Source organism: Cryptotermes secundus, unplaced genomic scaffold (genome assembly GCF_002891405.2).
Source record: "Cryptotermes secundus unplaced genomic scaffold, Csec_1.0 scaffold721, whole genome shotgun sequence".
NCBI lineage: Eukaryota > Metazoa > Arthropoda > Insecta > Blattodea > Kalotermitidae > Cryptotermes > Cryptotermes secundus.
The window spans coordinates 529225-553324 of NW_019733845.1; the positions used below are offsets into that span (position 1 = coordinate 529225).

The 24100-nt window shown below is 42.6% G+C and overlaps 1 protein-coding gene across 5 annotated transcripts in view; it reads left to right on the top strand.

Annotated features, from left to right (window-relative positions):
- The window catches only part of LOC111868260 (rho GTPase-activating protein conundrum), a 94647-nt gene that overhangs the window by 43939 nt on the left and 26608 nt on the right, over positions 1 to 24100 (top strand). Inside the window, exons 2-3 of one of the 5 annotated variants that reach the window (XM_023858745.2) lie at positions 10853 to 11017; positions 23043 to 23291. In XM_023858745.2, the coding sequence (XP_023714513.1) occupies positions 23168 to 23291 (124 nt within the window). In that variant the 5' untranslated portion in view covers positions 10853 to 11017; positions 23043 to 23167. Of the gene's footprint in view, positions 1 to 10852; positions 11018 to 19447; positions 19549 to 19575; positions 19670 to 20700; positions 20776 to 21390; positions 21485 to 23042; positions 23292 to 24100 lie in introns of those variants that run through there. The other 4 variants (XM_033752990.1, XM_023858747.2, XM_023858746.2 and 1 more) reach the window with 4 other exon arrangements.

Below are 24100 nucleotides of genomic sequence, written 5' to 3' on the forward strand. Positions count from 1 at the left end.
ATGCTGGAAAATTCTTGAGTAGCTGCAGAATTGGTGGCTCCTCCAGAAGGGCTCAGCTCCATGAGTAAGTAAGTGAGGGTGGAGTCCAGCTGGATCCACTCGGCACAGCGGCCACTGATTGGCCTATTGTACCTGCCCCGGGTGATTATGATGACGGAGAATTTGGTGGAATGAAGATTGGCAGGGGAAGCCGAAGTACTCGGAGAAAACCCGCCCCATCGCCACTTTGTCCACCACAAATCACACTTGACCAGACCCGGGCTGGAACCAGGGCCGCCGCGGTGGGAAGCCAGCGACTAACCGCTTAAGCTGTGGCGCGGCCTTACTCGTCCACGGTAGTCGGATTGCGATATGTTGTAAACACATTGGCTGCATAACCGGCTGTTATAATTGCCAGCTGAGCAACCATCAACTGCTTAATTAAGACTTCACCCTGGGATTTGTATGGATAATTTTAGTAAAAAGTGTGTGCGCCTTGCCCAGTCCGAAAGTGTTTCGCAACACGAATGTTTATAGCGCGTTTCGCGAAGAGGATTGTAACTGTTGTGTCGGTTAGCAAATGTTGATAGTGGGAGAGTGGTTACTTGTGGCGCGTACTGTATGTGTTATCGCAGGAAATCTTGGAAATAAAAATGTTCTTGGTAACGTGCCAAGAGACTCACTTGAAACAACAATTCAGAATCCACCAGTGTCGTTGCTGGGTGGTGAGGACAATGCAGGAGCATGCTTAAGAGTTTTATAACTGACAGTCACCTTGAAAACAATGACAAACTTTGAAATATGTTCGGTGGTTTGAAACAATGCCAGTCCATAATCAGCCTGCCAAGTAAACGTCTCACATGTATTCCCTGGACCAGGAAATGTACGTAAAAGCAACAAAATTCCACTCTGACATTTCCAATACAAGCTTTTTGTCGTCGCACAATTGCAAGATAATCGCTCCCATTTTCTTACTGACTCATTTCGGAATCTGATCCTCAGTTTCTAAGTGACTTCTGTGCATTCGTCACCGGTCTTCACGTTCTTTCGTTTCACGCTGCATAGTGCAGTAGTATCTTATTCTTCCTTGAATTTCGTTGTATAGGTATGTAGGCTTTTTAATGGTATGACGATAGAATTTGCAGATAGACATTAAGGATGTATATCTTTTGTCACGTACTAACATTTCTTGTACTGTGGCCTTTTATCGCAAGCGGACCCAATGGGCCTGTGCAGGAAAGACAGACTATTCATTCAGACAGAGCTTCCTGAGGAACTTGACTCAAGTGGTAACGTTTATATAACGTACCCGGAAGGTGCATGGTTTGAATTTCGGTCGGAATATCGATTGTCCCAGCCAAGGGCTTTCGTGGTTGTCCGCTTTACCCTTTACACCCTGTGCAGTACTCCGAAACCCTAGATAACATCGCCTCTGAGATTTAAGAAATTATAAACGCCAAAATAAGGGCTGACAGAGTTCTGCTAAATATGTAGCCGGAAAGGGATAACAAATGTCAGATTTATGGGAGTTTCCTAATAAACTGAAATTAATCTCTGAATTTACACTCCAGATATTTTAACAAATATGCACAATATCGCCATACTCTACATTGGCTACTCGTGCGACAGCTCAGTTTATTCAGGGGAGTGTAGATGTCGCCAGTGATGTCCTCTAGCATAGATTGGGGGACATATGCCCTTTCACTTTGCCCGGCCCTCTCCAATGTGTTATTTCATTTCCTGGATAAGATCAGAGAAAGGAAAACGGAGCTGCTGTACTACTCGAAGACACAGTTTTCTTCCTCAACCGTAGAAATCAAGCTATTGGCCAAGAGAACATACTCATCTCTAACTTCCGTCAACTTTTAGCTTTCTTAATTTGGTGATCAGAAGAGTCCTTTAGTAGTAAGATCACCTTACACACAAATAGCATTCTCTAATGCAATATATCTTTCACCGCAGATGATCGAGTCCGATATTACGAAGGCCGTAGGTTGGCTAAAGATCTTTATACCAGTGAGCTTATTTGCATAGATACGGTGCTCGTAGCTTTTCCTGTATTTTACTAAAGCCCGTCGTACGGAGCGCTGAAGGATTTGAGTGCCGCATTTTTTTTCCTGGCATAAAATTTTGCACTTATTTTTTAATTCTTCGATACCTCGGCCATCCTTTGTAGATGTTCTAGTAGTCTGCATTTTGGGTTCCCTTCTCTAATCGTTCTTCCTATTCTTCTACTTTTACGTATGCTTTCACGTATTAGGCACTCTGGCCTTTTCCAATTCACAATTTTCTGGAAGTTTTAAACCGTATAGATATTTTGCACAGTTCCCCGGATGGATGAGCGGTCTGTCGCAAGGCCTTTCTATGACGAAAGCCCATGTACTTTTTATTATCGTGTTCCCAAAATAATTTTAACTTTAGAGGAATTGCAGTCACATTTTCGAACTGTTATTCTCAGAAACCAAATAAATCACGAGCAGTGTACCTGCAAGTGATATATCTCGTGCGTAGCGTGGTTAGTCTTAACAACGTCCCGCATAAAGTGAAGCTTATTTCAAAGCAAGTTGAAAATGTCTTTTCTTCATTAATATCTGCACGGTCTTTGGAGGAACATACGTTTTTACTGTATGGACTCTTACAAGAGACGTTAGTACTATTTACGTCATCTTTGCAATATGACGTAGGACAATCCATTGTTGCCGCATGCTGACGCTGCTTCTAAGATCTTCAGGGTAAATGAATTCGAATGACGCAATCAAATGCTTTCGACTGGTAGCTGTAGAGATCTAGGTAGCACTGTACCTGACTAACATGTTCGGAGTGAAGGGGAGGGGACGACCTCTTGTAATTATTTGCCGTACTCACACATCTGTAGCTCTTCTCTACTTCGCTGTAGAGGTCATTGAACATGAGTTTGAGGTCCCTTTGCTTCATTCAATTTTTCATCACATATGACATGGCCATCCGCAAAAGTTGGCACTAACTTCGGTAACGTCACCACTCTGTTAATATATAGGTCGGTAAGTAGGTGTGACATGATCCCCAAGTATGCTTCCGAAAGTTGCGGTTGAGTGGTTACCGCTGTGGTTCATGTTCCGAAGTTCCAAATTCAAATCCTGGCTTGAAGTTCGGCTGTCCCGACTTATATCCTTTGCAGTTTTCCACAGTTCCTCCAGGAAACTGCGGGAGCTGAACCCTAAATTAGGCCATAATCACCTTCCACATCCCTTAGAATTTAGTGTTCACTGCCTTCCTATCATTCCACTGTAGAGGCCTATAGTCAGTCGCTGAAGGTGTTGTAAATAAACCAAAAATAAAATAATCTACACATTAAAAAATTAAAAATATACAGAAGAATATAATACTTTAATAAGAACAAAAAATAAAATATAAATCAGTTAATTCCTTAACCTCCTCACTGTATGGAAGTGACTGCTCAGCTTCATTGCCTAGCCGAACGAATCTTTCTATGGGAAGTAAGACCCTGGTGAGGCTGGGTGGGCAGCAAAGCCATTTCTGGCGCCGTGTCAAAGAAAGTGAAGCTGATGCAGTATTGTCACGCATCCTGGTAACGCCACAAGCGATTAATGGGTTTTCGGGAATGATGGCTCGATATATTGGACGATCACCAGGCGGATCTACAAGTACTTATAACACTTCGGACGGTTACTGGAACAATAACACAGTCAACACTTCCGCTCTTTTTTTTTTTAATGCTAATGGGGTGGGACTAAGTCCCTTGTACTGCGGCCACTTCTGGCCTATTGTAGCAGCCCCAGATGATAGGTGAGGGTGATTGTGGAGCAATTGGTGAAATGAAGATTGGCAGGGGAAACCGAAGTTCTCGGATAAAACCTACACCAGCGCCACTTTGTCCACCACAAATCCCACTTGACCAGACCCGGGATCGAAGCCAGCGACTAACCGCTTGAGCTATGGCTCCGGCCTACTTCCACTCTTAGATGCTCCTTGTACGAATTCGGTCAGCAGGTCTGTACGCAGTCTCCTCTCTTCTATCTTGTTCTTGTACCGGGCTTCTACTACTCGGTAGGACCCTCCAGTATCTAAACTCTTCTCTTCTACATTCTCCTTCTGGTCATTTCTCTCGACCTACGCTGGCTTCACGCCGACCGGATATGAAACACTCCAAGCAACGGTACACTTCTTCGTTTTTGCGGTTGTCATCGAAACGTATCTTTCGTTCCTGTGTGAATAATTTTTACCTAGCCGTTTTAACGGTAACGTTTCTGTACGTGTTGCTTGGGAATCGATGTCTCTGTCGTAACCTTGGAGACATGTTTCAATAAGCCGTTACCTAGCAATGAATTTACATGTCACAGTATTAAACATCCATTTGGAAACTAATTTTTGAAGCATCTAGTGTGTAATAAGAACGTATTTCAGGAGCATGTTGCTGTCTTTCGTGATAATCTCACAGCTCTTTAACTGTTACATTTATGAGCACAGACAGCATATTACATGCAATACGAATATGTTAATAAACGTTGCATGTACGTCTCGCTCTTCAAGACGTTCCTCCATAACAATACAGTATTTATATGTACAGCCACAAGGCACGAAACAAAGGACAGCATTGAGAAGGTGATGTGGGATGAACTGAATTAACAATTGTCTTACTTGGTGCCAGGTACAAAGAGACAAGGTGAACATCACCCGGAACGCGAGCGTTAGAATTGCTCCATGGTGCCACGCATGGGTGTCCATGTACCTCTTGTATGCCTGTAACGTTTTGAGGTAGAAGTAGATTTTTTTAATTGTATTACTTTTTATCCTCAGCGAGCTGCGATAGCACAGTCGTTGTACCGACTAGGCTACAGGCTGGACGATGGAGGAATCGTGGTTCGATTCCCGCCGGAGCAAGGGATTTTTGTCTTCATAGCGTCTAGACCAGATCTGGGGCTCACCCAGCCTCCTAAACAATGGGTTCCGGGGTGTTATGTATGCCGGGGAGAGAGTGGCAGGAGCTTGAAGTTGACCACCGACTTCCATTTAGTGCCGAAGTTAAGAAAGGCGGAGCTATACCTCCGCTCCCCCAAATGTCTTCATGACGTGGTGCTCAGTTAAGCACAGGAAGAAGAGTATCATTAAATGAATCCATGAAGAAAATAAATTGGTTCTGATGAGGTAATTCAGGACAGGGCACTTTCGTTGTAATCATTGCGCGTGGGTTGCTACCTCCTACTGATCTCTTTCAACCAAATGAAAGATACGCCTGTGCAGTTGTTGCGACGATATGGCAGCCTGGAAACACATTGCGTCATATGCATCTTTGTTAGGAATTATTTCATGTGCCTCGGTGCCAAAAGGGGCATGTCTCCTGTAGAAAATAGGGGTAGTCCGCAGGAACTTCTACTGTTATATTTACATGATTATACAAGTGTGCAGTACACGTAGGAAGCCTGTTCCACAAAAGGAACTAAATGATGCACTAACACCCTCGCTTTCAGGTTACGCGCAAGGAAAGAAAGTGTAGCTAATAGGAAGAAAGGGAAACGGTAGTCTGTAGTTGCTGAGATACGCTACTGAGGCGGAAGGGGTAGCACAGCGAGCAAATGCAACCATTGCATGAGTGTGCTCACATATAAAACATGCAACTGTCGGCCAGTGCTGTTTCTATGCGGACAGAATTGAACGCTGATACGAAGTGTCATTAAACCCCATCGGACTGCAGTACTAGTAGGTAATTGGGATGGCCTCTTGCGAAATTTCGTGAATATCGGTCACTTGGTTGAAGAGCTGAAAGGAGGGACACCAAGCACATACAGCAGGGTGATCTTATACGCCAAGGCAAGCTTGGCACACATGTTACAGTGCATCGTGAGGTATGTTTCATTAGTGGGAAGTGGAAGAAGTTGTGAACCCCGCCATATAGCCTTTTGTCCGAACACGCAGAGATGCCCAGATGACCGAGAACAAGCGTTCTCTACCAATATGGCACGATTTCGCTGTTGTATACAAATAAGGTGAGGGTATGAATCAGAATGACCGACGGCGATACCGCAAGTGACTGAGTAAATGTATGGAATATCTTAAGAAATGCTTCCATATTTAACAAGTATAATCCGTCATTATAACAGTGTTACCGGCGAAGCTAATGGCTAAAAACACAGCAAAGTGACCCAACCGATAACGCTTCTAACTTTTACTCAGAAGGAGCTCTGTTCGAATCTGGTGCAGGATAATGGATCACCCTGAGCGGCCTCCGTAGTCTAGGGGTAACGTTCCCACCTCATGACTCAAGGTACGCGGGTTCAAAAACCCGGCTGAGGTCGTGGAATTTTTAAGGGCGGACAAATTCAGGGAACAAGTCCTCCGGGAGGGACTTTAAGCCGTGGGTCCCGTGTCGTAGATTTACGGCACGTAAAAGATCCTCATGTCTCAAGGAGACCTCTGAGCGAAATTAGACAACAATTTCCCGCCCATGTAGTTTCCAACGCCTCTGGTAGATGGGGGAAATATCATGTACCGACGGCCGACCTCGTTGGCTGAACGGGGCTGATAGCACGCACCAGTACCGGTAGGGTATGGGGACGGTAGAAATTAAAGGGGGACGCACAGTGGACCAATAACTGGTCTAAGTGCATGCGGAAACCCACCCCCTCTAATAATAATAATAATAATAATAATAAATGGATTACCCTGATTGAGGGTTTTAGTAGTTTGTATTCAGTCTCTCCATACAAATGTGGGGAAAGTATATGACCTCCTTCCGCATTGTCTCCATGTCCTGTTCACATATCCTACCATTCGACGCTTTTATCAGAGATACCAACAGCGTCGCTGAGTAAATCATAAATAAAATAAGACGAGAAACGCAATTAGAATATGAAGCCCCCGTACGAGAATAATTCTGGGTTTTTGTTCTCTCTCTGTTTATTTGCTTCTGCATTGTTTGTTCCGTCCCATAACCACGAAAGTAGACGCGTATGCTTTACGCACCCAACAGGTTGGCATATCGTTAAGACTTAGACTTTTGTTCGGAATGTACCCGGTTCGAATTTCGGTCCAGCTGCCAGCTTGTTTGGAAGATTTTTGAGCGTCTTCAGGAAAAGACCTGGGCATTAGACATTTTTAACATAGGCCATGGGGTTTCCTTACAAATCCTTACCTACTCACTGTTCGTGATTGTGAAATATTTAATTTTTGTGCCATTAAGATTCCTCCAGTACCCTTAAGAAGTTCGCTTACCATTTTCATTTCCTGTAGTACTCTGAAATTATTTTGAAAGTGGGACAATATATTGGAGACATGTCCGTTGTTTAGAGTCCTTCATCGGCGCAGGATCTGAGCTACTTCTTTGACACCTGGCAGCTCTTTACGATTTATCTGCTAGATAAGGTACAGGTAAAGTTGTCCCTGTGCTTAACTAATTAAGCAGTACTCCATGAAAGCGTACGGGTGAGTGGATGTATAGATCCACATTTTATTGACCTCGGCACTAGCTGGAAGTGAATGGTCAGCTTCCCGCTCCTTCCGCTTTTTTTCCCTTGGCACTACAGCCCCAGTGGGCCTAGGCCTACCTCCATGAACTTCGTTCACTTCGGTGTCTTTTCTAGATCTTACACATACGGTAGGACTCCTTGGGCGAGTGATCAGCTCGTCGCAAGGCCTCTCCCTGTACACAAACACAGAAAAACGCACACAAACATCCATGCCCTGAGTGGGATTCGAACCCACGATCCCGGCTTCCGAGCGAGCGAAGACAGTGCATGCCTTAGACCGCTCGGCTACCGTGACCAGCCTCCTTCCGCTTTACCCCCAGGAAAAGAGCCCCCGTACCCATTGGATAGGAGGCTGGGCGCGCCTCAGCCGGTCTGGACGACTTGGAGAAGAGAAAATTCTTGACTATATCGGGACTCGAACTCCGCCCCTTCGGTAGTTCAGCTCGTAGTTAGTAACTATACCGACTACGCTATCCCAGCTCCTATTTATCTGCTAGTACCAAGCTTCTATTTGAGATGCAGCTACTATGTGCACTGTTTGTCCGGTTACTTAGCGATCCGCCCACGTTGAATATTGAGCCGATGTTACGAGTATCCGACCGGTATTTGAGATGTTGCCACTGCTTACACTTGCATTGATATCGCCAGTACATAACGCCCAGCTGATCCTGATGGCAAGAATCACGGTTGGATTGATCGCGTCTCAGTAGACAGGACACAGCATTCAAATGTGCAGGGTGGTACACGAAATGATACAGTATTGGATAGATTAATAAGATATTTATTTCAGTTACAGCATTAGAAACTAAGATGCAAAAAGGAAGACGACTGTATGGAGATTTATCCTCTGTAAATCAAGTGTTCAATATTACCACCATTACGTCTGGTAACTTTTTCAACTCGAACTGTGATGTTGAATATTCGACGGCCTGAATGATTAGTGCCCTCAATTCCATTGTTGTTTGCGGCTTTTTCGGATAAAGTCTTTTCTTCAAGGAATACACAAAGGAAGTAGTCACATGGGTTTAAATCAGGACTATTCGAGGGTCAGTTCTGTCCACATACGAAACGATGAGGAAATCAGTTTGAGATAACACGCGAGTCGAAAGTGTCATTTAGAAAGTCCAAACAACATTCACTGTGTGCGGCCTGGCTCCATCCTGCATGAACCTGTAGCAAGAAGGTGAGGCGCAACAGTACTGCGCAACATGTGTAAATAGCGCTCACTGTTCACTGCCCAAAGAAAATTGACCCTAGCAGGCCATGACTTGAGATGGTGACCCACACCGTAATTCTCGGTGCATGCAAGTTGACTTCCCTAGCCTCTTTTTATTTTTCAACATAAGGGATGTAGGCTAATAAAAATACACATAAACTCTATCAGACACCAACACGTACATTGGTCCAGAAGTAAAAATGGTGGAAATTAAGTGCACGTTCATGTCTCGACACCATAATGCGAGAAAAACCATGGCATACACAGTAGCAAGTAAATCCTTAAAAAATCTGACAGAGTTAAAATAGTTGGGGGGAAAAACAAAAACAAACTTCGTGGTTTTAGTCCACAAGCGAACTATACCGACCGAGCGACCGACGCTTATCGGCGAAGTAATTGCCAACTTTTGCGGATAGAGGGTGTCACGTGGTCAGTGCAACGGATCCCCACGGCCGTTAATCTCGGTTTTATAGACCGGAGCCGCTATTTCCTTGAACTCTCCCCTCAATTATCCTCACGAAGCTGAGTGGACCCGTTCCAGACCCACTACTTCTCAGAAAATCTGGTAGTGCCGAGAATCGAAACCGGGACCTCTGGATGTCTAGCCAGGAGCTCTGGCCACTAGGCCACAAAGGCGTCCAAAATACTTGGGAACAGGCGAAAAATCAGAATTACATTCAAGAAGAAATTAAAGCAGATGCATTGTGGGGATACTTGATACCATTGAGGTCAGAATCTTTCGTCTTCCCTTCTGAAAATCCAAAGATTAAAATGTAATAAAAAGAAATAAGTTTACTTGTAGCTTCGTATGGATTTGAAGTTTTGTCTGTCACGCCAGGGGGAGGTACGTGCATTGACTGTCTCTGATAATAGTACTGAGGAGGATATTTCGACCTATTATAATAGGAGGTTGGAGAAAATTGCGTAATGACGAGCTTCATGGTTTGTGCTCAGCAAATGTTATTAGGATGATAAACTCGATTGTAGTGAAATGGCCGTTGCGTGTAGCATTCATGGAAAAGAAGTAAACTGTCGGTCGGAAAATGTCGAGGAGAAAGATCACGTGAAAGACATTAACATAGATCGCAGGAAAACAATAAGATCATCTTAAAGATATAGAATGGGAGGGCGTTGACTTGATTTATTTGAACCACTGACGAGCTCTTGTGAACAGGGCGAGTGCCGTAAAAAGCAAGGAATTTATGGAATAGCTGGTAAGTAACTATAGTTTCATGGGGAGAACTGAACTGCTTAAAGCTAGTGATCTATATGCTATTATCCTGCTGGATTGTAAATGAAGCCACTGTTTACAATTTCTATACTTGTAGTCTCTAGCTGACCGCCTCTGTGGTCTAGTGGCCAGAGTTCCTGGCTACAGAGCCAGAGGTCCGGGTTCGATTCCTGGCGCCACCAGATTTTCTGAGAAGTAGCGGGTCTGGTACGGAGTCCACTCAGCCTCGTGAGGATAATTGAGGAGCTGTTTCAAGGAATAGCGGCTCCGGTCTAGAAAACCGAAATTAATGTCCGTGAGGATTCGTTGCGCTGGCCACCACGCGACATCATCTTTCCGCAAAAATTGGCACTAACTTCGACAAGCGGTGGTTGCTGGGTCGGTATAGTTCGCTTGCGGACTGAAACTACGTAGTTTGTTTTGTTTTTTTCTTTTTGTAGTCTCTAGCTGTAACTGCTTGAAACTCTGCTGGTTTTACCCTACAGTATACGAATATGTACCATGTGGAGCCGGGTTAGAATCCCTGTGAGTCGCATAAGGCTGCGGAAAGGGAATGCGATACCTGGAGGAATAGTATGAATGAATGTATAAGGGGTGGGCCTTGTGGGCCCTTGCACTGCGACCTACAGTGATTTATTGTGCTTTGGCCACCCTGTCAGTGGGGGACATACATACAGAGACGTGGTCCTCTAGGTTGGTGGTTGGGGGTTGGACGCAAGACTGAATTAATGTTGCGAACTTCAAAGAGGTGGAAATCGGAAGGTCCAATTCACCGTTCTGCCAGTGATGATACGAATATGGTGCACCAAGTCACGTTTCATTTCTAGCTACACGTATATGTTAATCGTGGCGTTTTATCGAGAGGCCAGTATATCAAGTTCTCTTTTAAGTGTATGTTAGTCCACCAACTGCTGATAGCAAGATATGTGGTCAACCTAACACTGTCTCTCACTTTTGTTTCAGGGTGGTTGCAGAGACCAGCATCGCCGATCTGGGCCTCAGAATGGGGAACATGCAGATGACATCCCATGCTCCTCCACTTGACATTGGACTGTAGACAGGGCCAAGTGGAATACGTTATAAGTATTCTCGTCCTGCTTTTCAGACCCTGAACTCACAGTTCTATAGGTTAGTACTGTATTGTCGCGTGTTGTGACAAATAACTTCACTCAGGTCTCGGATTTAGCGAATAAGTTTATTGGCCGATCCCCTCTAAACTTCCAAGTGCAATTATCATCCACTTATAACGTCGTCAGACGTTTCTTACAACACTGTAGTTACTTCTTGCACCGCTAATCTCGGTGGAGTCTTCTGTTCCCTCTGAGCTACCTGAAGACCTGCTATTCTTATAAGGTCAGCCACAAATTTTACTGAACTACTCAAACCGAGTCAGAGTCAAAGTCAAAATCACATCGCGACTGACGGTCAGTCGCAGGAGTTCAGGAGTTCGGTATATATATATTTCAATTTCCTGATTCATGCTGAACTATGTTGACTGAACTCCTCAAGTCACATTGCGACTGACGGTCAGTCAGGCAGTAAGTCTTTGGGGCTCATGACCAGATATTTATTACTGTTTGAACGTTACGGTTTTGTTTTTTTGTGGGGCGCCCTCTCTTACGAGAGGACGTAAAGATTTATCGAAATACAAACAAAATCTATGTTTGATTTTGCAGTGCAAGTAGCCGTCCGTCTTAGTTTGGTTTGCTTTGAAACTGTAGGTATGTACGTGTGTAAGAAGTGCAAATTGAAACGAATGCTGTGAACAGAATCGCAAAGAACGCATTTGGAATATGTGTCAGCTGCTCCAAAATAGATATGCATTTTCACTCTCGTGTCTCTGTTTGTATATTCTGTTAGTCCAGCTTTACAAATTTTAAAGTGCGGAGAATGGGACATGTAAACTTAAGGCTGAGCAAGGTCACAGTGGGGTGTTTCGTTTCTTTGACAGTTATCACTAGCGACCGAAATAGAACGTGGTGGAGTGTTTTTCGGTAAATCGTGGCAAGTTTCGAAAAAAACTGAATTCCTCTTGTAACCTTATTACACTTAAGTTTTAAGTGTCTGTTTCATATTTTATATCTACAGTAAAATGTACGGTGCTGATAACAATGGCTAATTAGTTTTCATGTTACTTAAAGGAAAACTTGTTAGTCTTATCTGACACAGTGTGAAACCTACATGCCTGTATATCAGTACTGTACATCATAATGAGTGTGAGATTATGTCTTTTATTTGGATTTCATTTCCTTACCCAATTCTATACGTAACAATACAAATGCCGTCGTGAATGCAACAATTTATTTGGTTGTAGATCTTTGTCTTTTCTTCCTCTACACTACATGTTTCGGCCGTAACCGGCCATCATCAGGTGTATTTTTCACTACGTTGCTGTCACACTGCACACAGTCCAAAATCTAAAACATCAGCCTGTCAGTTTTGTTCTAAAATCTCGCCAACACACGCTCGTCAATTTGATTTTAGAATTACAGTTTAAAATTTAAAATTTCTAAAATATAAAGTTCTAATTACCAGGGACACCTGCTTTTGTCTACATGTGCTGCAGCGGCTACTTCTTGCTTTCAGCACCGTTCATGTATTATTCTGTGCAGGCTCCCTGTGTGTGTGTGTGTGTCGCTGCTCACCTTTAATACTTTTTCTTTTAATACTTTCTCCTTACCCAATGTTGTATAGGAGCTGGAATAGCGTAGTCCAGTCGTGTCAAACATGCGGCCCCCATAGCCATAAAGTGCGACCCCTCAACTTTTAGAACTAATTAATATTAAAATCAATATTAAAATTTTAGTAGAAATATTTTTTTGTATAGACAATTTTCCAACAGACCGGAAGACAAGAAGTCTCACGCAGACATAAATTAGCAGAATGCAGGAAATTCAATGTTTTGCTATTTATAACATAACTTCTTGTGTAATCTCTCTTTTTACATATTTTAAAGCTGTTTGATACTTGTCAAAAATGGCATTATCTTGCTTTTTAGAACTGTAAGGTATGTGACTTTAGGTAATTATATTGAAATTATTCCTAAATAATAAGTAGAATTAAATTTCCTTGTATCAAAATCTAATGTATATTTCTGTTTTGAAGTGCGGCCCTGGACTGTTATTTATAGGGCTGAGTTGGCCCTCTGTACAAGTTGAGTTTGACACGCGTGGCGTAGTCGGTTTAGCGACTGGCTACGTGCTGGACGACCAGTGTGGTCGGAGTTCGAGTCCCGGTAGGGTTAAGAATTTTCACTTCTCTAGACCGGCTGTGGGGTCCATCCAACCTCCTATCCAATGGGTACCGGGGCTCTTTCCCCAGGGTTTTATCGGCCGGGGCCTGAAGCTGACCGCTCATCTCCAGCTGTTGACGAGGTCAAGAAAACGTGGGTCTATACACCCAATCCCCCATACGCCTTCAAGGCATAGTGCTTCATTAATTACGCACAGGAACAATTTTGCCTTACCTTTACCCAGTGTTGTATGTGCATTCGCTGATGAGTGTATTTTGTCATCATTGTGCTCGCAACGTATCACATGATTAAGTCCTGTGTGGTTTCAGTTTCTCTATCCCATTCGGAATCATATTTAAGAAAACAGATCCTCAAATGTGAAAAGCATCACTGACGCAGTGTTCCTGTTCTTCTGTCCCTTCTGCGCCTATGCATGAATCAGCCTGACCTCATGATTATTGTTTTGATCGGTAGGTTTGGTTACGCTAAAGCGAATGAGGTTCAAAGAATTTCCTTTGATTGTCTATTGGAATACGACTTTTAACACTTTCTTGCTTTATGGGTTAACTATGAAACCACTCTTACATGACTTGCTTAGCTACCGCAGTATAGGCATGCATGTCCCCCATTAATTGGAAGACTGTTGTCCAGTATTTGTATCAAGTCCAGAGGTTTATGTGAGCGCCTAGCACAAAGCTGCACTAAGTTATTCATAAAACAGATATTCGTTTTCAGAATTCATGTAGACCTATGCGCAAAGAGTTCGAGTGAGTATTTGCGCACTAACTTAACACAAATCAGATCGAACCGTAAGCGGAAAATTGTTAAAAACAACTTCGTAAAAAAGAAACATCTATAACTTTGGGGGAAAGAATGCCACATTTATGTAAGTCAGCCAACATATTGTCACGTGTTAGTGACTAGACGAGGTGCTTGGATTATAATTTGATTTATCGAAGGCTTGTAACTCGTAATTACAAGTAACTATAACACCTTTACTGATGTAAACACTTTATAGATCACCCTAACTACAGCACATATGAAGTCTTCTGTATTCACTAGTCATTGCTTTGTACCGGCTTCTAACAACGGAGATTGCTCTAGTTCGGCGCTCACATCCCTGCTGGCTGGCGACTAACTTAGGTGGATCGAGTAAATTACTGATGGTCCTCGCCAGCACAGTCGTTCTTCGTTTTAGACCCCATCGAAACCTGTGATCATATTTTCGTTTTCCTGGACTATTACATATCTCGACGAGGGTAGCGGTCTGACTACTACTGGTCACTACTGGCTAGTGAGTCTGCTGACGCTCACTCACTCACTCACTCACTCACTCGCCTTCTCGTAATCGCACACGATCCGTCGGTTAAATTGCTGCTGGCAGTCGCCAACACAGTCTTGGCTCCGAGTCTGGTCGAGATCCATGACAGAGATTTTTATTCAGTACTATACATGTACGTCAATCATCCAAGGAGTCCTACCGTCTGTGTAAAATGATTACGAACCTGAAGAAGAGGCCAAAACTAAGATACACCTTATCTCAGTGAGGAATTTTTGTATGGCCTGGTAGTCCATCATACTTCTAGTTGTGATCTGGACTCCAGTTGCAGTCTTCCGGAAGAACACTCCGTCCACGGCAACTTTTAGTTCTCTCTGGAGACTAATTAAGTTGGCCTTCGGTATTAATACGATTGGGGGGGGGGGACATTGCTGCTTTATTGAAGGCTGTTCCTCACTTCTTTTTATATTGCTGCATACAGGCGAAATAAGCCTGTAAATAGGGCCTCACAATCTACGAGTATGCCGTCGTGTTACAATATGATTGTCCTTGGCCGAAAGCCAAAGTACCAGCAGCAGCAAGCGGTTGTTTGACTATACAAGTCTTCCTTCCCTCCGCACTCCCTGTCACGGTTCTCCCCAAGCACACACAACAACTGCGTCGCCTCACGGGCCAGGAAAAGTCATTAGTTGCCCAAAACACAGTACATGGTGCTGCTCATCATCATCATCATCATCAGTAATCTGTCAGACGACAGGTCCACAGTCTCTTCCAAAACAGTTCCTCCACTTAATGCGATCTGGAGCTTTCTCCTTCAAATGGAAATATACTCTTCTGTCCCCAAGGTCATCCAGCATTTTCTTACGTCTTCTTCCTCGTCTTCTTTCCACTTCTATCCGCCCCTCTATCTTTCCTTCAATAACTTCTTTTAGAAGGCAGTTTCTGCGTAAAACATGACCAATCCAATTAGCCTTCCGTTTTCTTATTTCGTGTAGGATATTCCTCTGCTCACTGACTCTAATTAACACTTCTTCATTTCTCACATAATCGGTCCAACTGATCTTCTCCATCCTTCTCCAACACCACATTTCGAAACTTTCCAGATGTTTCTGATCTACTGCCCTAAGTGTCCATGTTTCAGCCCCATACAGAGCTATGCTCCAAATGTAGCATTTCACTAGTTTCTTCCTCAAATGTAAGTCCAATTTGCTTGTAAAAAGATTCTTCTTCTTGCTAAATGCAGCTTTTACCATGGCAATCCTGAATTTAATTTCACACGTACACCTTCCATCATCTGTTAACAAGCTACCCAAATATTTAAAACATTTCACATTCTCCTGTTGTTTTTGGTCTATCTTTATTGTGACTGGGGTTGGTTGTCTCGAAATTTTCATTACATTTGTTTTCTCTACATTCATTTCCATGGTGCTGCTATCTTGAAGAAATTTTCTCGGCAAATGCAGGCAATAAAAACGAAGTTCCTAACAAATGCGTAACGTCTGCCCTCATTTTTCATTCACAAATTGACCAGATGTAAAACTAGCCTGTGTTTGAATGATATGGCCAACAAATACAAAATGAATTCTGCCAGAGACTTTATGAATGTCGTCTTCGAAATAAGCAGTTTCCCTCTGTAGCTGTAAACTCTTCCAGTACTCAACCCATGTGCATTGAATCGCGATTTCTCCGGATCACTGACGTATTAAACACCGAACACATACACATATTGTCGTCGAAGGTTGAACTGTAATGCCTGGTGGTTCTGTCCGTAAGTACTTGCAACAGTGACATCTACGTAAAAACGGAATTTCAGATCTTTCAGGGTTATAGGCCTCTGTGGATTTTGTCCCATAAAGCACACGAAATGAAAGCAGACTGCTTTTACCGGTTCTCACGGTCTCTTCGCTTGCGGATTTCTTATATTTTTCCTTCTACCCTGAAGATGGAGGCGATACGTTCCTCCGAAACGTCGGTTAACACCAGATATACACGGTGCCAAATCCCAGAAGACTGCTTTCTTCAATATCTGTCTTTGTTGGACGCTTCTGGCTTATATCTTTTCAAGGCACATGATGGTAACGTTTGTTTTCACTTATGACTCGAATAAAACTTTCGTATAGTTTTCGATTTCTTATTCTTCCACGGACTGTGCCCTCTGGTGTGTTTCGATTTAGAACTAATTCTGGAAGTATAGATATGTTACACGTGGGATCGCTTAGAATTATATTACACATTTAATTGTTTTTTTGACATTTTGATTTATTAATTGGCTCGAAGAAGCGAATATATCGAGGAGCTTTGAATTCTTGTGTGTGGTGTGGAGTCCGAAATCTGAGCACGAGGCAATTTCTGTCACCATAAGTCACGTCCAGAGGGGTCCAGCCGGTCGGAGTAATTCCTGGGGCCGATGGCTTCCAGATATGGAAATGCATTGGTTAGGATGACGTGACTGTTTAACTAATAGGAATGCATTCGGTAAAAGGATGAGGGTTTTTGTTCCAGTCTAGCTAATTTGCAGTTAGGGATTTGTGTTAGCGTCGGACGCCACGTCTCGTAGGGCTGATGCGTCACTGGTACAAGTTATCTCGGGAACTTTTCATTTCAGCTTCACAAATTATCGGACATATTTGTCTACTCATGCAAATTTTTGTAATAAATTAATAGCCGTGTAGAGGCTAAATTGGTGCAAGAGTAATTGGTTATATCACGTAATTACGCCTCAACGCTTCTGCGAATTAAGTATGTCATCTTTAAAATTATAAACTGCTGAATTATAATACCCATAAAAATTCCTTATCGTCAGAATGAATCATTGTGGCTTGTATGGTGCATGACCGGTGTATTTCCACATTAATGCGACTTTTAAGACGGAGTCAAACCTTTACCAGCTGTTACCTAACCCAGCCCTTCCCATAATCACAGTACGTGTAATATACCTCTGAAATATAAGTTGCCCATCTGCACCTCAGCTGACACCGCCCGAGTCGAAGGCCGGATTGACTTGGCCGGTGTAGGCGTTGCATACGGCTCCTCAGCGTTCTGCCTACACACAGTATGGCACAAACATAGAGAATGTGGGAATAATACAGGATTCGAACCCACGTACGTCCTTGTTCTGACAGTCCGAGACCATACCGTGCTCATCACATTCAATCTGGTTGGCAGTGATGTGATTTAACCAGCATACTTTAGTATGGAAGCAATAATATGCATATTTAAATCAGTTTCCGACTGTTGCTCAATGTAAGACTGTTTGACTCACGGCACAGGCAGTGTTTACGAAAGCAGAACATGTGTAAGCGCTGCATTCCGTCCTATTCACGGTCATACCAGCAGGTAACTTCATTGGGAAACCAGCTGCAAGCATAATACATACTGACACACAATTCAGGTATGGAAACGAGACTGCAATGTTGATATTAGTCACGGAGAGCGCAGTGCATAACTGATGGGAGAGTGGGGATGGGCTCCACTTCATGTCTCGTGCGTGTCTTTCTTATTTTCATTCTTATCCTCCTTCTCCCGTCATGCTTCTGTGCCACGGATCAGTATTTTTCATAACTGTACTGCTCGTTACCTATATTCTGTCCCGGGTCTGGTCAAGTGGGATTTGTGGTGGACAAAGTGGCGTTGGGGCAGGTTTTCTCCGAGTACTTCGGTTTCCCCTGCCAATCTTCATTCCACCAATTGCTCCACAATCACCCTCACGTATCACATGGGGCTGGTACAATAGGCCAGAAGTGGCCTTAGTACAAGGGACTTAGTCCCATCCCACTAGCAATAAAAGAAATACCTATATTCTGCTGCTCCCATACCGAATATCGCACTAGAATATACAACACTCCTGAATCCTGTTTAGGAGATCTTTGGTTCAAGCCACGGCCAGGTAACCGGCTATCCTGACTAAGGAATTTCGATGTTTTCCTCAGCGTCTCTAAGCAAATGCCGGGGTGCACCTCAGATTAGGCTGCGCGCGCTTCCCTCTATATGCTTACCAGTTTATTAATCCACTTATTAGACGCTATAAATTCTGAGCTACGAACAGCATCGTTAAAGAAACAATAAATGAATAAGATATAAATAAAACGAAAAAAATTCGACCCGTTATCACATTTCCCTGCCTTTTAGCCTATTCTGTTGCTATATCACTACTCCACTGCCGCTCCGAAGAGCACTGCTTTTGTAGCACCTGCATCACGTGTTCATACTAATTCTAATAGGACTGCTGCTACTGCTGATATTATTACTACTAGTGATGTTACTAACGATGCTACTACTACTGTTACTGTGTTACTACTCCTAGTAACAGCACCACTTTCCATCTGCTACTACTACTACTACTACTATAATTTTTCAGAGTTCCTGCCTACAGATCCAGAGGTCTCGGGCGCGATTCCCGGCGCTATCAGATTTTCTGAGAAATAGTGGGTCTGGAACGGGGTCCACTTGGCCTCGTGAGGACAATTGAGGAGCTGTTTCAAGGAAATAGCGGCTCCAGTCTAGAAAACTGAGGTTAACGGCCGTGGGGATTCGTTGCGCTGACCACGCGACACCCTCTAACCGCTAAAGTTGTCACTAACTTCGCCGACAAGCGGCGGTCGCTCGGTCGGTATAGTTCGCTTGCAGACTACAGACCACGGAGTTTGTTTATTTGCTTTTTTTTTTTTTGCGAACTTTATCTAATTTAAAGAATGGGGCGGTTTTATCGTTTGCAGTGTAGATGCACAATGACTTTCGGCTCATCCTGTATTATACGTAATGTGACGTGCAGTCTGAAAGCCGGACATCCTTCGCTGCGCAACGGGCGATGAGATATTGCTACCTAGGAAACTGCCTACCCAACAGAGGCAGAATTGTTTTTATTCCTGTAGCAACAAGAGATTCGTTTACATGGAAGCGGTCGAAACTAAACCCTTCGACAAGGTGTTCCCTATTCAGCACGAGTGTAGGATATAACAGTCAAACTTCGACATGAGACCAGTAGAGTTCGTATCCGACAAGATACTGACTCCTGCTCGGAGCGAGCAGGAGTCAGTCCAGCTTCGAAGAACGAAGAGCCAAGACGCTCTGCCGACATTATTGGTGCCCGTATAGCCTTTGATGAGGAAACGTCTGAAGACGTTATTATAAGTGCGAATAACTGTATTAGTGAGTGTAAAGAGTGATTGTCCACTAAACATATTCATCCAGATCCGAGACCCACACAATTTCTTGTCGCGTTGCCTAGGAAACACGCGACAGTAATAATCGTGTGCAGTGTAAAAGTGTTGTAAGTAACTGGTAGTGCTGCTGAAAGGAAGGGCTGCAAAGCTTCGTTCCTCTAGTGAGAGCTTCCATTCGGGGCAAATGTGTCATTACCGCCGAACTTTTCCCCGACTGGCGCGTTCTCTTCCTTAGAATATAATTAGCGCCACATTAATTTATTCTGTCACTTTTGTATTATTTCATATAAAAATCGTTGCTCGTATTCTGTAAAGTCCGAAACTCAGTACTGTTCAGATTTACTTCTTAAACGGCTTGAAACTAGTCAGGACACGTGAAGGAGAAACAGGACGAATGCACACAAGATGCGTCGCATTTGAGGTTCTCACAGCGGTGGCTATAAGGAGCACGGAAGATATACCTCATCACGGTCAACATACTTTTAAAATAGCATAGCTTAATATGAACGTAAAAATTATAATATACGAAACTATAATGTTGCCTGTGGTTTTGTATGGGTGTGAAACGTGATCACTGACATTAAGGTGGGAACAGCGACTGAAGGTATTTGAGAACAGGGTGTTGAGGAGAATACTTGGGCTGAAGAGAGATGAAGTGATAGGAAGTTGGAGAGAACTGCATAATGAGGAGCTTCGTAACTTGTGCCCTTTGCCCAGTATAATAATGCTTAAGTCAAGGAGGATGAGATGGGTGGGGCATGTAGTATGCACAGGGCAGAAGAAGATGCGTATAGGATTTTGGTAAGGAAGCCAGACGGAAAGACCGGTATGAAAACCTAAACGTATGTGGAAGGATAGAGTAAAATGATTGTTGCCGTGATAGGATTGGAGTGATCTGGCTGAGGACGGGGACCAGTAAGGGAATTTTGTGAACACGGTAAATTAACTTTCAGGTTTCACAAACTGTTGGGAAATTCCTGAGTGGCAGAGCGATTGGTGGCTCCATGGCGTTAGTTAGCATAATATGAGATGGGAAATGTCGGATTATTTTAATAGTCTGATTTTCCCCCGTGTACGGGTAACTTCAGTAGCGCCATGGCCTTGGTAAAAATTCACATTATGGAAGACAAATTACTTCTGTATGCAACAGCTGCACCTCAACTACATGGCAGAACAACAGCTGTAATTTGCATAAACGAATATTTGTCCCTAGGTACGTTCTTTCTTTGCTAGGATGCCTTTTTTTTTTACATGAAGTCGCCCCCTTTTTTCTTCTGGTTAGGGCATGCTTTTGTTTGGAGGAACGTATGAGTCTATTTTGGAGTGACTGTGGGCCAGAGAGGCTCATGAATGAGACAGAAATTTATAGTCAGAAGTTCTCACTGAGTATACTTACAACAGAAGGAAGTTCTTTAGATGTTCAGCCCTGCTTTACACGGAGCCTGGAATGGGACACTCTGCTTTCTCTGAGCATGCACTAGGGACCCATTTCTTGCCTCCTCGTTAAAATCTTGGCTTAGGCTTTTCGTACTTCATCTGTGATATCGTAAAAGTGTTGATGAAGGCCAGAATTTGAATCTGAACACCGCTGCGGTTCGTATTTTGTCTGCCTGTGGCCAGGAAGGACTGAAAACCACGAAACAATGTGAAACATGGAAGCCAGTCACCAGCCAGGATTAGAACCGGGTACCCCTCGAAAATGAATCAGGCATTTGTGCCTCTTTGCTAACCTGTTCCACAGTGGTTTTTACTTTCGATTAAAAATTGACCTTGAATTAAGAGCTTAGACATTATGAAGCTGCGCCAAGATCGTTCCAAATTTGTAAAAGTTGCGCTTGCTTTTTTGTTGTTGTTGTGGACGTGAAGCATTGCTGGCTTGCCGTGGGATGTGTGGAGGCATCAGACAAGCTGTTTATATTCTGGTAACAGAGACAGTTGCTGGATATGGTTGCTGCATTTTCATATTTAATATAACTGGAGATGAATACTAATATTGCTGGGGTGTGACTGCCTGTAGAGATGGTGGAATAACCATAGTGGCAGGGGCCACGCTTTCAAGTTACGTTCTTTCCCTTTTTGTATCAATCATTGGCCTTGATATTCATTTACTGCAGATACACGTCTGTTGTTGGAAGAACTGGTCAAATGAACAGGAGCTGCACCAAGTAACACGATTCAGTGGTTCAGTCGGACAGTTAGAGAGCGAAATTTAATTTTGCTGTGCACCTGTTATGTGCTTTTTCATTAAGGCGAAATTTTACTTGTCAGTTTCTTCGAAAATTCCCATACAAAAACTAACGTCACAGTGTACAGCGAACAGGTTGGCTCAAGCAGTAATGATTCCGACTTGTGTTCGAGACCTGGCCGGTTCGAATCTCGGCCGGGGCACCAATTGTCCTGAGCAGTCCTGAGATCCTTCTTAGTTTTCTTAAGTCCCTCCAGGAGGGACAGTGTCCACATTTTCAGTCCATTGTTCACTATAGTTCCATCGAGTTAGTTGAATATACAACTAGGCCAGACGCTCTGAACTTGTATTCGAGAGGTGCAACAGATCAAATCTTGGCAGGGACAGGTTTATCTGACAGGTTTATCATGGTTTTCCACAGACTTTCCAGGCAAATGCTGGAATAGTGCTACAACTGCTTCCTTCTAGATCCTCCTATAGTTTATTAATCATCCTACCATTTGACGCTGTATAGGTTTTAAGGTAAACCACAAATAAATGAGTAATATACAACATAAAAACTTGTCTCTCTAAAAGTATACGATTTTTACTTGAAACACTTTTCGAAATGCAAAGGGAAATAAGGTGTACCCTGCCTCTATCATTTTTTACTGTGTGTTATCTGTACAATTCAGGGCTTCAACAGTACTCTTCAAGGAGTAAGATATTTTCCATCGTATTTTGTTACATATTCGGCATATCAAAGCATTTTAAATAAAGATAGTAGATCTTAATTAGATGTATGTCATGTGACATGCTGATTATTTCCCGGGATGAACTCTATTATAAAATTAAGTTTCATATTAGTTTCAAATAAATTAAAAATCATATGGAATTTATAGAATCAGATTCACCACACAAATTTTAGAGTAGACACAAAATACAAAATTGCTTAATAATCCAGTTGTTGGTTTCAGAGATGAAAGCATCTGAGGGGCGGAAAAGTTCTCTCCCAATTATAGATGTTCATTCATTAATTCACTTCCTTTATTTTCCATATAGCCGTACAGGTAAAAAAAGCAAGGATGTGGAAATAGTCCCTTTGAGAATAGATGTATTTGTAACGTTTAGTGATATTAATATTAGGTGTATAATGTGTAAAGAAAATCGTTTTCATATACTTAAGCTGCACTTTAATAAAGTTACTTAAATCACGTGATGTGTACACTCTGGTATCAGAAGTAACATTAGTATATCAGGTTTGTATAGCAAGTGTGATTAAATCTCATCTCTTCTTATCTTATCTTTCCATGTAGGAATAGTAGAGTTGGCATACGCTACATTAGCAGGACCCTCACTGGCTCCTACTATATAACCAGAGGAAAGTGTGATTCCTGAGAGCCCAAGACTGACTTAAGAATTTACAGAAAAAAAAAGAACTATGGAAACAGACGTTAGTCAAGATTTTGAAGATTACTGGAATGAGTACAAAATTTGTCAAGAGACAAAATTGCTGGATGATTATTTGGAAGAAGTTGAAGATTATGGGTCTCGAAGCTGTGATGGTAAGTTTGTAATTTCTGTAAACAGTTATAAATTTGTTAACACTAGTGTAATCCTGGTTTGAAGTCCAGTGAGAAGTCCCAGCTTTGTTTTATAAACTTTAGTATCCTCAACTTATAAAAGTGTTGCCTGAAGATGACCTTATACAACCAAAACATGTAGCATTGTGATAGTGCATATATATATTTTTACTATTTTAATAATTTTAGTGAAATGTTATATATTTAACTGTCATTGTATGGATTAAATGTCCATTCATGTTCATGTGAATTACTATTATCAATTTGTGCATTATAGATGGAAAAAGTAGTCTGTAATTTTATCTCCCTATCTTCTCATGTATTTTTTCCCAGTTCCCTTCTATTTGTCCAACCTGTCATCATTCAACACCCCTTTAACCCCCCTCTGTTGTGTTAAAATAGTTCAGATAAATATCTTTCAAAATATGCTTTTATACATTGCCATGTTCAATTTGCCATGTATTTTTATATGGACTAAAAATACAGTAAACATTATCATTTCCATGGAAACAGAACGAGAATAACAAACCAATAAGTACTGCTCTACCTAGATTAATTATATAATCATATGCAACAGATGTTGGAAAAGAAACTGCATAACCCACACCTACATTACTAATTTGTGAGTTTTATCCATTGCTTTTTGCAGCCAATACATGTCAGAAATCAAATACCAGACATCTGTTAGCTTATTTTATTTTTTCATGCTGAGGTTAAACGTGTGCATGAGAATTTGTTCTATCCATTTGCATAACATGCAAGGAAATATTGATATTTTAACACCAGAGGTA